The sequence below is a fragment of the Rosa chinensis genome, chromosome 4, assembly GCF_002994745.2.
Source record: "Rosa chinensis cultivar Old Blush chromosome 4, RchiOBHm-V2, whole genome shotgun sequence".
Taxonomy (NCBI): Eukaryota; Viridiplantae; Streptophyta; class Magnoliopsida; order Rosales; family Rosaceae; genus Rosa; species Rosa chinensis.
The window spans coordinates 41,851,974-41,866,020 of NC_037091.1; the positions used below are offsets into that span (position 1 = coordinate 41,851,974).

A 14,047-nucleotide genomic window follows, 5' to 3' on the forward strand; every position below is an offset into this window, starting at 1 on the left:
TCCGAAATCAGTAGTCGAACCTCATTCAATTTTTGAAGATTTCACAATCCTATTTTACCCTTCATACAATTAAGCTGCACAAAAAATAAAAAAAATAAAAAAATCTCCAGTTGGTAGTCAATACAGTATTTTTCATTCAATTGAATATAGAAGCACGTTGGGATGCTGCTATCTGAGATGTTTAGATATTACTCCCAATTCTCAAATTTTTTAATTAAACTGAGTTTTTGGATATCATCATCACTTAATTATGATTTACGTACAGTCGGTACAGATGCCCGTACTGAAAGTGGTCATGGTGTTCCAAAGCCGGTCCAACATAACGCTCCTTAGCTTGGAGTGAGACACATATTTACTAATTGCTTCGAGTTGGAAAAAAAGCGCAAACAGCAATATAATAGGCAATGCACAGCTCAAAATTTTGCGAATTGCCTCATCGAAACATACTATTTGTAAAGGTAAGAAGAGACCTTTTTTTTTGTGTATGTGCTGTGACCTATTGGTTATCTAGGATAACCGATATCGTGGATGTCACAGTTTCAGACCTCACTAACATCATGGGAGGGGAAGGGTGGGGTTAAAAAAAATTATTAAAAAAAAAAGTTTTATTTTTTTCCCCTCTTTTGTGTCTTTATTGGTAATTTGGCATGAGTTGTCAAAGTCAACTATTTAGAGAGGTACAAATACTAATTTTAGAGGTCTGAATAGAAACTCACTAAAATTATCTAAGTTGTAGGTCCCTCTCCACTGTCCATCTACCGCCTAGCGATTTTTGAAACACTAGAGTAACCCACTAGCACAGATGAACCTTAATGCCAAATAATTAAATAGTTCTCTTTTGGTGTCTCAAACTTTCGATTACCTCCGACCTCCCAACCCGGTCATTCCTCCAAAAGCTTTATATATTGCCTCAAGCCCTCAAGGGAAGTTCATTCTCAGGCTCTGCCACATCCGAAGTCCATACCTTAACAAAGATCTTCTAGTACTCTCATTTTATAAAGCCATGGCTTCCGTGATCAGAGTCTTGGCTCTGTTGGTAGCGACGATGGCTATGGTGCTGCAGGTTTCGAATGCGACTGTATACAAGGTTGGAGACTCGGCTGGATGGACCACCATGGGAAATGTCAACTACAAAGAATGGGCTGCTACTAAGACTTTCCGAGTTGGAGACGTTATCAGTGAGTTCAATTTTCTTCATATTTTTTATCTTTGCTTGTTCCAGCTTCCCTATAACTCTAATTGAGGTGATGTTTTTCAGTTTGTCTTTCTGGGTTTTCCATATGTTTAGGTCATTTCTTTTTTCTTCTTCCACTGAAAATACTAGTGGGAAATCATCACTCTGTCTTTTTTACTCCAATTTGAGACGGACCAAAACTTTTAATTATGTCGCTTATGCTGCACGCCTGCAGTTTGATGGAGTGTCTTTGAATTCACGTACAAAAGGACCCAAGGAAACCCACTCATATATCTTTCTGTTTCTTGTGGTGTGGATCTGGATCCCCACTACAACTCTTACATTACACTTCTGCAAATCTATAGCCGGTGCATTATAATTGATGATTATTGAAACTAAGGTGCATTGAGATTATTTGAGACTAGAATCTGAGGCTGGCTCTGAAAGGTATGAAGCAACTAGGAATTAGGAATATTTAAAGATATAAAGGTGAGAATATTAGGTGACAGGTCTATACATTGAAAGCTTAAGCTTTATAATTCGTTTCTTTGTTGCAATTATGTATTGGTTTTGTAAGGTAATCTGAATACACATTCTACATAAAAAATTTGTCAGATCTCAGGCAAAGACATCGACCATTCACCTTGTTATCCTGAAATGATTTAACAGCTCTGTAGTTTCGGTGTAACGTCATTCCCACTTAAGAAAGAAATGAACTAATAACAAAAATTTGATGTATATTGAGGTAGCTTCATAGCTAGTTAAGTTACCACAAAAGTGATGTTCCAAAGCGTTTTGCTTATTGCCTTATTGGCCTTGGTTTGTATTTCTGTCCAACTGTTGGAAGCTTTATATGTGCAATTTTTTGGGGACAAACAGAATCTCATTGTTATTTTTGTTTGTTGGTGCATGGGATCAGAATTCGCATACAATGCTCAGTTTCACAATGTGCTTCGAGTTACACATGCCATGTACAGGTCATGTAACGCTTCAGTCCCTTTGGAATCCTTTAGCACCGGAAACGACACCATCACAATCAAGACCAAAGGCCACCACTTCTTTCTTTGCGGTGTTCCCGGTCACTGCCAAGCCGGTCAGAAGGTCGACATCAATGTTCGCAATGTATCAACCGCTCCAACTCCTTCTGCATTACCCTCTCCTACTGCAATTACTGCCAAGACTCCCGCACCGTCTTCAAATATGGCTGCTCCCCACAAATTTGTGAAGGGACAATCTGCGTTGCTAGGATTAACAATTGCAACTCTTTCATTTTTTGTTTCTAGTTAAATAAATGTTGTAAGGAGTGCCCTTAAGGGCTTAAGTTTCTTGATTGCTTTATTATGGGCATTTGAGCTTTTCAAGGATATTATTTTTTTAGGTCGGTATGGTAGTGAAATTTTGCTTCTTGAAATAGAGACATACAACGTATATCGGCATATGGATTACAACAATTTCAAATAAATTTCAGAAATTATTTTACTTGAGAATCTCCATTTATCGATTCAACTATTGCATCACAAACAACTTTTGATTGTAAATACTGGATTCAAGTAGCATGTATTGTTTGTGGATTTTTATTCCTAGGAAAGGCCGGCAGCCAGGCCTTAAAATATAAGTGGGTTAAGCTTTAATATAACTAAATTTCTCTAGTTGAACTCGGTGAGACGCGCCTCCATCTTTTATCTTATCGCTTTAATTGTAATAGTGGTTAATTGAGTTTTCGTCAATTTCAGTTTCGATAGCTTTGTTTCTTTTTCGTTGGCTTTGTAGGTTTGGTCCCCCTCCTAAGTTGATATGTTTTCTTCTTTTTGTTTTAGGAAATCAGAAATTGGGAGAGAATGAGTTGTGCTTTCATTGTTAATATGGGTCTCTTTATATAGAAAATAACAAGCAGAGAATATAAGTCTTACAAGAAAACTAAATCATATAATGAATAGGATACCTACCTTCAGACTAACCCTATTACAACTTAGACAAGTTACTAGAGTTTGGGCCAGACACATAAATCAAATGTCCTTAAACACTCCCCCTTGTGTCGCCCAAACGTGGTGCTCCTCTCGTTGCCTCGTCAAAAACCTTATCGAGTAACAAAAACTCAGTGGGATGAAAATAACCTCGGTCAAAAAAGAAAAAGAGTACAACACACCATTCACATTTCGAGACCATACATGTAGACATCTCCCCCTAATGACAACAGTCATGGCAATTCAGATAACTTCCGCAAATGAAGCTACCAACACGTTTCTCGAAAGTGGATTTAGGCAATGACTTAGTGAACAAGTCTGTCACATTGTCCTCAAATCGAACCTAGTTCACTTTGATCTTGAGGAGCTTCTGTTGTTGCTAATTATGCTTGGTGTTGTCGTCTTTGATGTAGTCTTGCTTTATTTGTTCAAAGCAAGCAGCATTATCCTCATAAATACTAGTACACTCATCTGTGGTAGACTTCAAACCACAATTACTTCAAACATGCGTAATTATGGATCCAATCCATATTTACTAACTACTTCGTGAAGAGCAATAATCTCTACATGGTTTGAAGATATAGTGACTAGGGTTTGTTTTGTTGACCTTCAAGATATCGCGGTCTTACCCATGATGAACACATAACCAATGTCGGAATGACCTTTGTGTGGGTCAGAGAGATACCCAAAATCAGCAAAACCTTCCAAAACACTAATGACGTTTTGGGATAGGGGTAAAGGACGCAGGCCAGTGTTGGCGGCGTTCCTGGTGTGTAATGGATCTGAATCCATCATCTCTCTGTGGGGATAGAACAAGCTCATATCAATCATATATCTCAAGTATCGAAAGATATCTTTAACACAAGTTCAATGGCGTCGCATTGACGCAGAGCTATATCTAGCTAAGAAATTCACAGAGCTAAGTACAATAATGTGTCTATTGTACTCAAGTAGCCTCTATCACATCCTTGTCATCATCCTTCGGATGAAGAGGATCTTTTTTATGATCAAGACTACGAACGATCATGGAGATGCTTGAAGGCTTGACATTGTCAAAACACCTAAGCATCTATCAACACGGTGCTCAAGTTCCAAACTGGAAAAAAAAAAAAAAAACTGTGTTCTCCCAATATCCTTCATCTCAAAATCGGATCGGATTTCTAGTGTTCAGTGGTTTCCTTAACTCCTTAAGGGTATCTAATAAATATCATGTCACCAACATGAAGCGCGATACAATCCGGAACTGGTCATAGAAATGCGAGGGCGTTGACATATCCCTTCCCAATCAAGTAGTCACTTAGCAAGCTTTTTAACCTCATTGCAAACGCATTTCGTGGTCTAGAGCCACTTGACTTGGGTGAATGAAGTTCATCAGACACATTCATGTATGTTCCTTATCTAGATCCCCATAAAGATACGCAGTGACCACATTTGTAAACTGCATGTTCAGTTATTCGGAAACTACCAAACTGACAAGGTAGTAGAGTGTAATAACATCTATTACGAGAGAATATGTCTCCTTGTAGTCGATTCCAGGGTGTTTGTGAGAAGCCTTACGCCATAAGGCGAGATTACCATCTCTTATTCTCATTACGCTTTCTAACAAATATCCATTAGACAACAGGTTTTATGTTAGGAGTTGTTGGCATCACTAGCTCAAAAAACCTTATCTTCGTTAGAGAATCCAACTCAACATGGATCACATCTTTCCATTTAGGCCAATTTTCTCTCTAGTGGCATTCATTTATCAACGGAGCATGGTTCCATATCATTGAACTCAATAAACTCATGCGCAATGAAATGCGCGAATACATCATCAATAATGTTGGAGTTTCTATCCCGCGTCTCATTTACACTAGTGTAATTTTCATAGAGTTGTATATTCTCAGGAATAGGTTCTAACGTTGAGGCATCCCCCAACAATAACCATAATTTGGAACATTCTCATGAGACTGATTTTGAGTGTCGATGATCAAAGGATTGGGTTGTGCCAAAGTATCCTTCGAACCCACAAGCCTCCTACGCATCCTAGATAAGGTCATGGCATGTGACGCTAGAGTGTTGCTCTCTATGGCTTTAGTGTCATGCCTACCTCCGTGTAAGGTGGTGATACGTTCTCTCGTAGGAACGTTCATCCTTGCAGGCATGTTTGCAGCAGATATGTGTGATCTCATCACTTTAGCGGAGATCGATATGAGACATAGTGGGGACATACCATGATAATTCTCGTCGCTCCCTGTTGAACATCCGCTTTCTTATCTCCCCCTAACGACGAGAAGACTGTCTCATCAAAGTGACAATCCACAAATCTCGCGGTAAAGAGATCGCATGTCAAGGATTCTATATAGTGGACTTATAGTTGAAGATTTATATTCAACACAAATATATATGCATTCGTTGCTAAAGATTCATTTTGATGCGCTGTGGCAGCGCTATTGGCACATAAACCGAGCATTCAAATATGCGTAAGTACGAGATATCAGACTCACACCTAGTTACTAGCTGTAACTCAAAGAAATGTGAGTGGCAGTGAGTCATAGACGAATTAGCATAGTTGCATGTGATATTGCATAACCCCAACTGGAAATATTTATGTGCATTACCAATGTCCTGGCTACCATCGTAGTCGTTAAATGGTGGCTTTCACCGAGACCATTTGGGTGTGTACATGGGGATATGATGCCAACATTAATCCCCAATAATATGCAATAGTCATCGAAAGTCATCGATGCAAACTCTCTAGTATTGTCAAGTCGAATGACTGAACCGGGGAGTGAGCCCGTCACCATATAATCTTATGCAAGGAGTGCAGTATAAGCAGCATTACAAGTGGACAATATCACAACACGTGACCATTGTGTTTGCGCGCTAACCAACATCATGAAGTATTTAAACGTCCTCAAGTTGGTTGAATCGGTCCACAGAATTCCCTCGAATTCTATGTAAGAACATAATGAGTATTCTTATACCCTTTGCATAGGACAGTCTCAGTTTTAATTTTCATAAAGAACAGGCTTTGCAGAACGAGCGAGGGGCCTTAGAAGCAACCAATAAGGATTTTGGTTAGGCCTGAGCATCTTAAACACTATTGGAAGCAAAGTTGGTGACTATAACATCACCATGATGGACGCCGTCCATGACATCATGAATAGGGATGGCAGACAGCGGTAATGCCAGAGGCAGCGGCGGCAGTCACACTCAGTCTAGTAATTAACCTTTGATTCTTGCTTCGTTTCGCTAGAAATAATAGATGACATGTGAAGTCTTTAGTAGACGGATCATCATATCATGACTAGGATGACCTATCATGTCGTGGCAAAGCCAACATGTGTCTAAATCTAAGAGATCTTCTCTCATAACTTTATTGGATTTAATACCTTGAATAGTGGTGACATAAAAACCACTAGAGAGACATATAAGTTTCCCTAAGATGCGCATTTGTTCGCAATCATTAGAGATATTACAACGAAACTCTTTTTCATTCTCTATATGCGTTTCCGCATGGAATCCGTTAGCTCAAATAGCTTAATAGGGTCCGATTTGCCCTCGAAGCGTAGAGAGTTTCTGTGACAGTAATCCAGGTGCCATTTGGCAAATGAAATTTGGGTCATTCCATGTCCTTGAACTAATCCTGATGGCCCAGCCATCGTAGTCACAAAGCATGTTACACCCCACACCCGATTTACCCTTTTACTGAGTTACACGAATCACTGTATGTTTTACTATATGCGGTTATAGTTTTATCTTTTAGGGAGGTTATGCCGAAATTTTTGGTAAACCTTCTTTAAAAGGGGGTCCCGCAAGGCCACTTCGGATTCCAGGGTGGAATCCGGGGTGGGTCTTGTCAGTTGGTATCAGAGCACTAGGTTTCTAGATTCTGTAGACTTCCTTACTTCCTTGCTACTTATATGCCTAATGACGCCTAGTACCTCCCGAGTGATGGCCCGACCGCGGCGGATCTCCATTGTGTGCTCTTCGGTACTAGTGTGTTATTATGCATGTAAAGTAGATACCTTGTTGTACTGATCCTTGAACTTCTTAAATACTCTTTCTTCAGGTACTATGGCTCGAAATCGCCGAGCACGTAGGGGAACCCCTCCTGTTGAGGATGATGAGCCGATACCTAGGGGGTTTGCGGATACTTTTGGGTAGTTCTTTCGGCAGATTGCTGCAGCACTCCCCGGGTCACATACCGACTATTCTGTAGAGCGTGCTAGGAGGCATAGGGCTCAGACTTTTGCTTCTGCCGCCTCACCTGTAGAGGCTCAGCGGTGGCTTGATAGGATGGAGAGAGTTTTCTCCCAAATAGACCTTCCAGAGGACAGGAAAGTGAATTTGGCAGTACAGTTCCTTGAGGATACCGCTTGGCACTGGTGGACTGGTGTTGTCAATGACCCTGCAAATGCTGGTCCGATGACATGGGATATGTTCAAGGCCCACTTCTATGGACGTTACTTTAGTGATGCCCACCTTAATCGGATGGAGGACGAGTTCTTGAATTTGGAGAAGAGAGAGGATCAGTCATTGTTGGAGTTTGAGCAAGAGTTTCTCTCCTTGGCTCACCATTTGCCGGACTTGGTTCGTACTGAGCAAGGCAAGATCCGTAGATTTGTTCAGGGACTTGGAGGAAGGTTTAAGGATAAGATGTTAGGCACACCGTACCGGAGTTTTGCTGAGGCAGTATCTTATGCCTTGGACATTGAGTCTGACTCACCTGCCGGATTTCACCCTAGGGATCCTGGTGGCCCTAGCCAGGGTCCATCTAAGAGGGCTACTTCCACATCCGGTTCTGATTCTTCAGTTGGTAGTGGAAAGAGCAGTGGTTCCAGTTCGAGGTCCCGTAATAGATCCAGGGGACGTTTCAGCAGGAGATTCTCTCGGGGTCAGTTTAGTGGACGACAGTCTGGGCAGCTTGAAGATCCAGGAGTTATCATGGTGGTTCGAGTGGGGCTTCGACTAGCCAGCCAGCTCAGTTTGGGCAGCATCAGACAGTGGGATGTTTTATGTGTGGTCAGCAGGACCACTTCAGGAGAGACTGCCCTCTTTTGGCTCAGGGAGCCAGATCTACCCCCACTCAGACTGTTGGTCAGTCCTCTGCTGGCGGATCGACTAGCGGTGCCTGCACCAGATCGGTAGGCTGAGCCAGTTCTCAGCAGGGCAGGGCTCAGCGAGGTCGTCCTGTGACACATGCTAGATTGCACGCCATGACCCAGCAGGAGGGCCGTGATTCACCGAAGGTTATCGTTGGTACGTTGTTTATCTTTAATCAACCTGCTTTAACCTTAATTGATCCTGGTGCGACGCACTCTTTTATGTCAAGTAGATTCGCATGTTTTGCAAATGTGCCATCATCACTCCTTATTGGCGAGTGGTATGTTTCTTTACCTGCGGGAGGAGCACTCAAGATAGATTGGGTTTTTAATAATTGTGGGGTAATGGTTGATGGTTTTTGCCTGGAGGCCAATCTAATTCCTCTAGATCTTGTTGATTTTGATGTAATTCTGGGGATGGACTTTTTGGAGACACATGGTGCATTGGTTGATTGTTTCCGTAAAGAAGTAGTGTTTCGAAGTCTAGGAAAACCGGAAATCACTTTCCGTGGTGAGAGGAACATTCTCTCCTCTTGCCTGATTTCGGCCATTGCAGTTGAAAAGCTTTTGAATAAAGGTTGTCAGGCTTATTTGGCACACATTGTGGATACAAAGAGGGGGGGTGTTGAACATTGAGGATATTCCTGTGGTCAGGAAGTTTCCAGATGTGTTTCCTGATGAACTACCTAGTTTGCCTCCAGAAAGAGAAATAGACTTTACCATTGAATTGCTCCCTGGTACTACACCTATATATCAAGCACCTTATAGAATGGCCCCAGCCGAGTTAAAAGAGTTGAAGACCCAGTTACAGGACTTGTTGGATAAAGGTTTCATTCGGCCAAGTGTGTCCCCTTGGGGTGCTCCGGTGCTATTTGTTAAGAAGAAGGATGGCACCTTGAGATTGTGTATTGATTATAGAAAATTGAATAAGGTCACAGTGAAGAACAAGTATCCATTACCACGGATTGATGATTTATTTGACCAATTGCGGGGTGCCAAGGTCTTTTCTAAGATTGATTTGAGGACAGGTTACCACCAGTTACGGATAAGAGAGTCTGATGTACCCAAGACTGCTTTCCGTTCACGTTATGGTCACTATGAGTTTGTGGTGATGCCTTTTGGATTAACCAATGCTCCTGCAGCCTTTATGGATCTCATGAATCGAGTATTCCGCCCATACTTGGACCGTTTTGTGATTGTGTTTATTGATGACATTCTGGTTTACTCCAAGAGTGATGAGCTTCATATTAAGCATTTGAAGCTGGTACTTCGGACTTTGAGGGAGGCTAGACTATATGCCAAGTTGAGTAAGTGTGAATTCTGGCTTAACAGCATTGGATTCTTGGGTCATGTGGTGTCAGCTGAAGGTATTAGTGTGGACCCTCAAAAGGTGGAAGCGGTTTTGAATTGGGGAAGACCCACCACTGTAACGGAAATTCGAAGTTTCTTGGGTTTAGATGGTTATTATCGGCGGTTCGTGCAGGATTTCTCTAGACTTGCGGCCCCCCTCACTAAATTGACCAGGAAGGGTGCTAAATTTGTTTGGTCGGAGGAGTGTGAACAAAGTTTTCAAGAACTCAAAGGACGTTTAACTCGTGCCCCAGTTCTAGCATTGCCTGATGATAGCGGGGAATATGTAATTTACAGTGATGCCTCAAGACAAGGCTTAGGTTGTGTGTTGATGCAGCATGGAAATGTGATTGCCTATGCATCTAGGCAGCTGAAACCTCACTAAATGAACTATCCGACTCATGACCTTGAGCTTGCTGCTGTTGTACTTGCACTTAAGTTATGGAGACACTATCTTTATGGGGCACAATGCCAGATTTTCACGGATCATAAAAGTCTCCAGTATCTACTTAACCAAAGGGACTTAAATTTGAGGCAAAGGAGGTGGTTAGAGTTGATTAAAGACTATGATTGCACTATTGAGTACCATCCAGGAAGGGCCAATGTGGTAGCTGATGCACTTAGCCGAAAGCCCTCTAGCTCTTTAGCCCATTTGAAGGCAGTTCGAGTTCCTTTACTTTATGAATTGCGATCTACGGGGGTTAATTTGACGATTGAGAATGGGTCTGGAGCATTGATAGCTAGCTTCCATGTGAGGCCGAATCTCATTGATAAAGTGCGGGAGGCACAAGATGAAGATGAATATCTAAGACAATTAAAAGAAGCAGTAAGTAATGGCACTAGAACGGATTTTATTCTCCGAAGAGATGGAGCCTTAATGTTTGGAAATAGAATATGTGTACCTAATCTTCGTGATATTAAACGAGAAATTTTAGAAGAGGCTCATAGTTCTGCGTACGCTATGCATCCCGGCGGGACAAAAATGTACCGAACTTTAAAACCATACTATTGGTGGAGAAATATGAAGAGAGAAATTGCAGCTTATGTGAGTAGGTGCTTGGTGTGCCAACAGGTAAAAGCAGAAAGACAGAAACCTTCGGGATTGCTATAGCCGTTGCCTATTCCGGAGTGGAATCACCATGGATTTTGTTTCGGGTCTTCCGCGAACTCATAATGATCATGATAGTATTTGGGTGATTGTGGATCGACTCACTAAGTCTGCTCATTTCTTACCTATCAACAAAACTTACGGGATGGACAAGCTGGCGGAACTTTATGTTAATGAAATCGTAAAACTTCATGGACCACCCGTTTCTATTGTCTCTGATCGAGATCCTCGTTTCACTTCGAAATTTTAGAGGAGTCTGCATGAGGCCTTAGGTACTGGATTAAGTTTTAGCACAGCATTTCATCCACAGACTGATGGGCAATCAGAGAGAACTATCCAAACTTTGGAAGACATGTTGAGATCCTGTGTTATGCAATTCAAAGGAAGTTGGGATAGCCATCTGGCATTGATTGAGTTCGCTTACAATAATAGTTATCATTCCAGTATTGACATGGCTCCTTACGAAGCTCTCTATGGAAGACAGTGCCGTACTCCCTTGTGTTGGAATGAAGTGGGAGAAAGAAAGCTCATAGGCCCAGAGATTGTACGGATTACCACTGAAAAAGTTAAGTTGATCAAGGAGAAACTCAGGGCAGCTCAAAATAGACAAAAGAGTTATGTGGATAACCGCAGGAAAGACTTGGAGTTTCAAAAAGGTGATTGGGTATTCTTGAAATTGTCCCCTTGGAAGGGCGTTGTAAGATTTGGAAAGCGGGGGAAGCTCAGTCCTCGATATATTGGACCTTTTATGATTAAAGAGCGAGTTGGCCCAGTTGCTTATAAATTAATACTACCTCCGAGGTTATCAAAGATTCATGATGTCTTCCACGTGTCCCTGCTCCGCAAGTATATTGCTGATCCTTCTCATGTCTTAGAAGAACAGCCTATTCGTTTGAAGGAGGACCTGACTTATGAGGAGAAACCGATCTAGATACTCGACAGAAGGGAGCAGGTCCTTAGAAACAAGACAATACCTTTAGTTAAAGTACTGTGGAGTAATCATTTGGGGGAGGAAGCTACTTGGGAACCGGAAGATCTAATGAGATGGCAGTACCCCCATCTATTCTGACAGGTATGTAAATTTCGAGGGCGAAATTTTTTTAAGGGGGGGTGAATTGTTACACCCCACACCCGATTTACCCTTTTACTGAGTTACACGAATCACTGTATGTTTTACTATACGCGGTTATAGTTTTATCTTTTAGGGGGGTGGCTAGAAGTTGACTTTTTATGGCTTAACAATTTGAGAAAATTTCCTTCATGAAAGTTGTAGAGGACGTTAAACCGAGCGCGTGCATATGTGGTACGTAAAAATTGGAGTTCGTATGTGAAAGTTATAGCTTAAAATGTGGAAGTTACTGTTCATGATAATAAAAATATATATATGGAAAGTTACCACTGTAGGTTTCCATTTTCGGAAACCCACGGTAACTCTCCCTCTCTCCTTCCCCGACCCCTTCCCCTTTCGGCCCGAGTTGGTTCTCCTCCGATTTCTCCCTCCTCCGGCCGACCCACGACGGAATCCGGCTATCCCCAAGCTCGTCTCCTCCCCCTTGACACATTGGCGGTGGTATTTTGTGAAGATTTGGCCGGAGAAGCTTGATTTCGCGCCGGGAAGGTAACTGTTGCAGTTTGCGATTTTTGCAGATTTCCGGCGATTCCAGCCATCTCCGGTCACCAGACCGGCGTCGAAGGTCGGGTTTTTGCTGGAGATTATTTCCCCTAAGGTCTTGCTTCTCAATTTGCAGTGTGGAGGTCGAATCGATCAAACCCGATCCTAGGGTTCTTGAATTTTTCTGGAAAATCTTCACCGGCTTAATTGGAACTCTTCCAGGTAAAATTGTCACTTGTTGTAGTTGAGAAAGAGATTGGGTCTGTTGAGTAGGTGGTGCTGCCAAAATTTGGTGGCCATTGGTGGTGGTTGGCCGGTGGTGCGTGAGCCCCACGCGCGGCCACTGTGGGTGGCGCGTGGAGCTGCAATTTATTTTCTGTTTTGGCTCCATAAATCCCTTAACGATTGTAGAATTTTATACATGAAGTTTGGTGGAAATTGGAGGAATTACGAATTGAGTATAAATGGATAATTATCGATTTACGTGAATTCGATCGCCGAAATTCTTTCGAATTCACTTTAGAATTTATATATCGATGAATGATTATTGTTGGAATGTTGTGGATGGATTCGTTGTGAATTAAGGAGTTGGCTTTTGAAGGGGGACGTTATAAATTTCAAATTCTAATTATCGTAAAGTTAATTTCCGTCCTATAAATGTATTTTTACGAGTGCTATTCGTACAGGACGAGAGGAGTCTTCGTACGAGGAAAATACTGAGCGACGTCAGGATTGATCATATACTGTGAGTGGACTTTTATTTTTTTTCAAAGAATGATGCATGCATTTATTTAATCGGTTCCGAGGTTATAATTTATTTATCGTATTACGTTCCTGAGCATATGGTTATTTTCAGAAATGGTTTTGGATATTTGGTTATTTGAAGGTTTTATGGCGTGCGGGGTCACGTCATTGGATTACGCTTATCTTCTCTTATTTATTTATTTCCGATATGATTTCCGGATTTATACTATTTATATTATACTTATATTCGGCGATTTGAGATTTTTATGAGATTTCGATGGAGTTAATCTTTATACTTATTTATCTCCTATTTATTTTGAATATGAGATTATCTTGGCGTGTGGGACACGTCGTTGGAAATTTATTTACGAGAGATGGGGAAGCTTTATGTACTTATGGATTTACTTGGTTTTCGGGTTTCTTTTGCCATACTTTGGGTGACTTATCATTGCTAGCATTGATTTTCCGCCTTTGTGGCGCGGTGATGGGATCACCGTAGCCCTCCGCCTTTGTGGCGCAGGTTACTGTCTGTGTGACAGTAATTCTGTAGCCCGGTATCCTATCGCTACACTTAGTGGCGTAAGGGTATATTACGGGAGTAATGGGAGTATTTTAGCCTGGGAGGCTATCACCCGAGCCTGGGAGGCTCACTCGTATGGCTATCGCCTTCCCCTACTCACTTTACTACTTAAGCTAGCGGGGCTAGCTCGATTTTCGTGTAACCAGCGGGGCTGGTCTTATTTTTCCTTGAGTACCAGAGTTCCAACTTTTTCTTTTAAATCGTATGTGACTAGCGGGGCTAGTCGGTTTTCATGAGCGGAACTCCTCTTGTTTTATTTTCGTTAATCATTGCATGCATCGGGATTTTTTTTAAAGAAATAAATGTGGGAAAGTATAAAATCCCTTCTGTTTGAAATTGTTTATTTTTGTCCACTCACGCTAACGTTTTTATGTACTTTCCCCTGGGCCCTTCGGTTTTCAAATGCCCAGTTTACAGTGTTGCTG

General features: G+C 41.7%; 1 protein-coding gene across 1 annotated transcript; it reads left to right on the top strand.

Moving 5' to 3' along the window:
• Positions 1-691: 691 nt before the first annotated feature.
• LOC112196536 (mavicyanin) lies at positions 692-2,653 on the top strand. The gene is made up of 2 exons (XM_024336900.2): positions 692-1,178; positions 2,094-2,653. Exons 1-2 carry the CDS (start codon positions 1,004-1,006, stop codon positions 2,459-2,461), a joined length of 543 nt encoding a protein of 180 aa, XP_024192668.1. The 5' UTR covers positions 692-1,003; the 3' UTR covers positions 2,462-2,653.
• Positions 2,654-14,047: the final 11,394 nt, after the last annotated feature.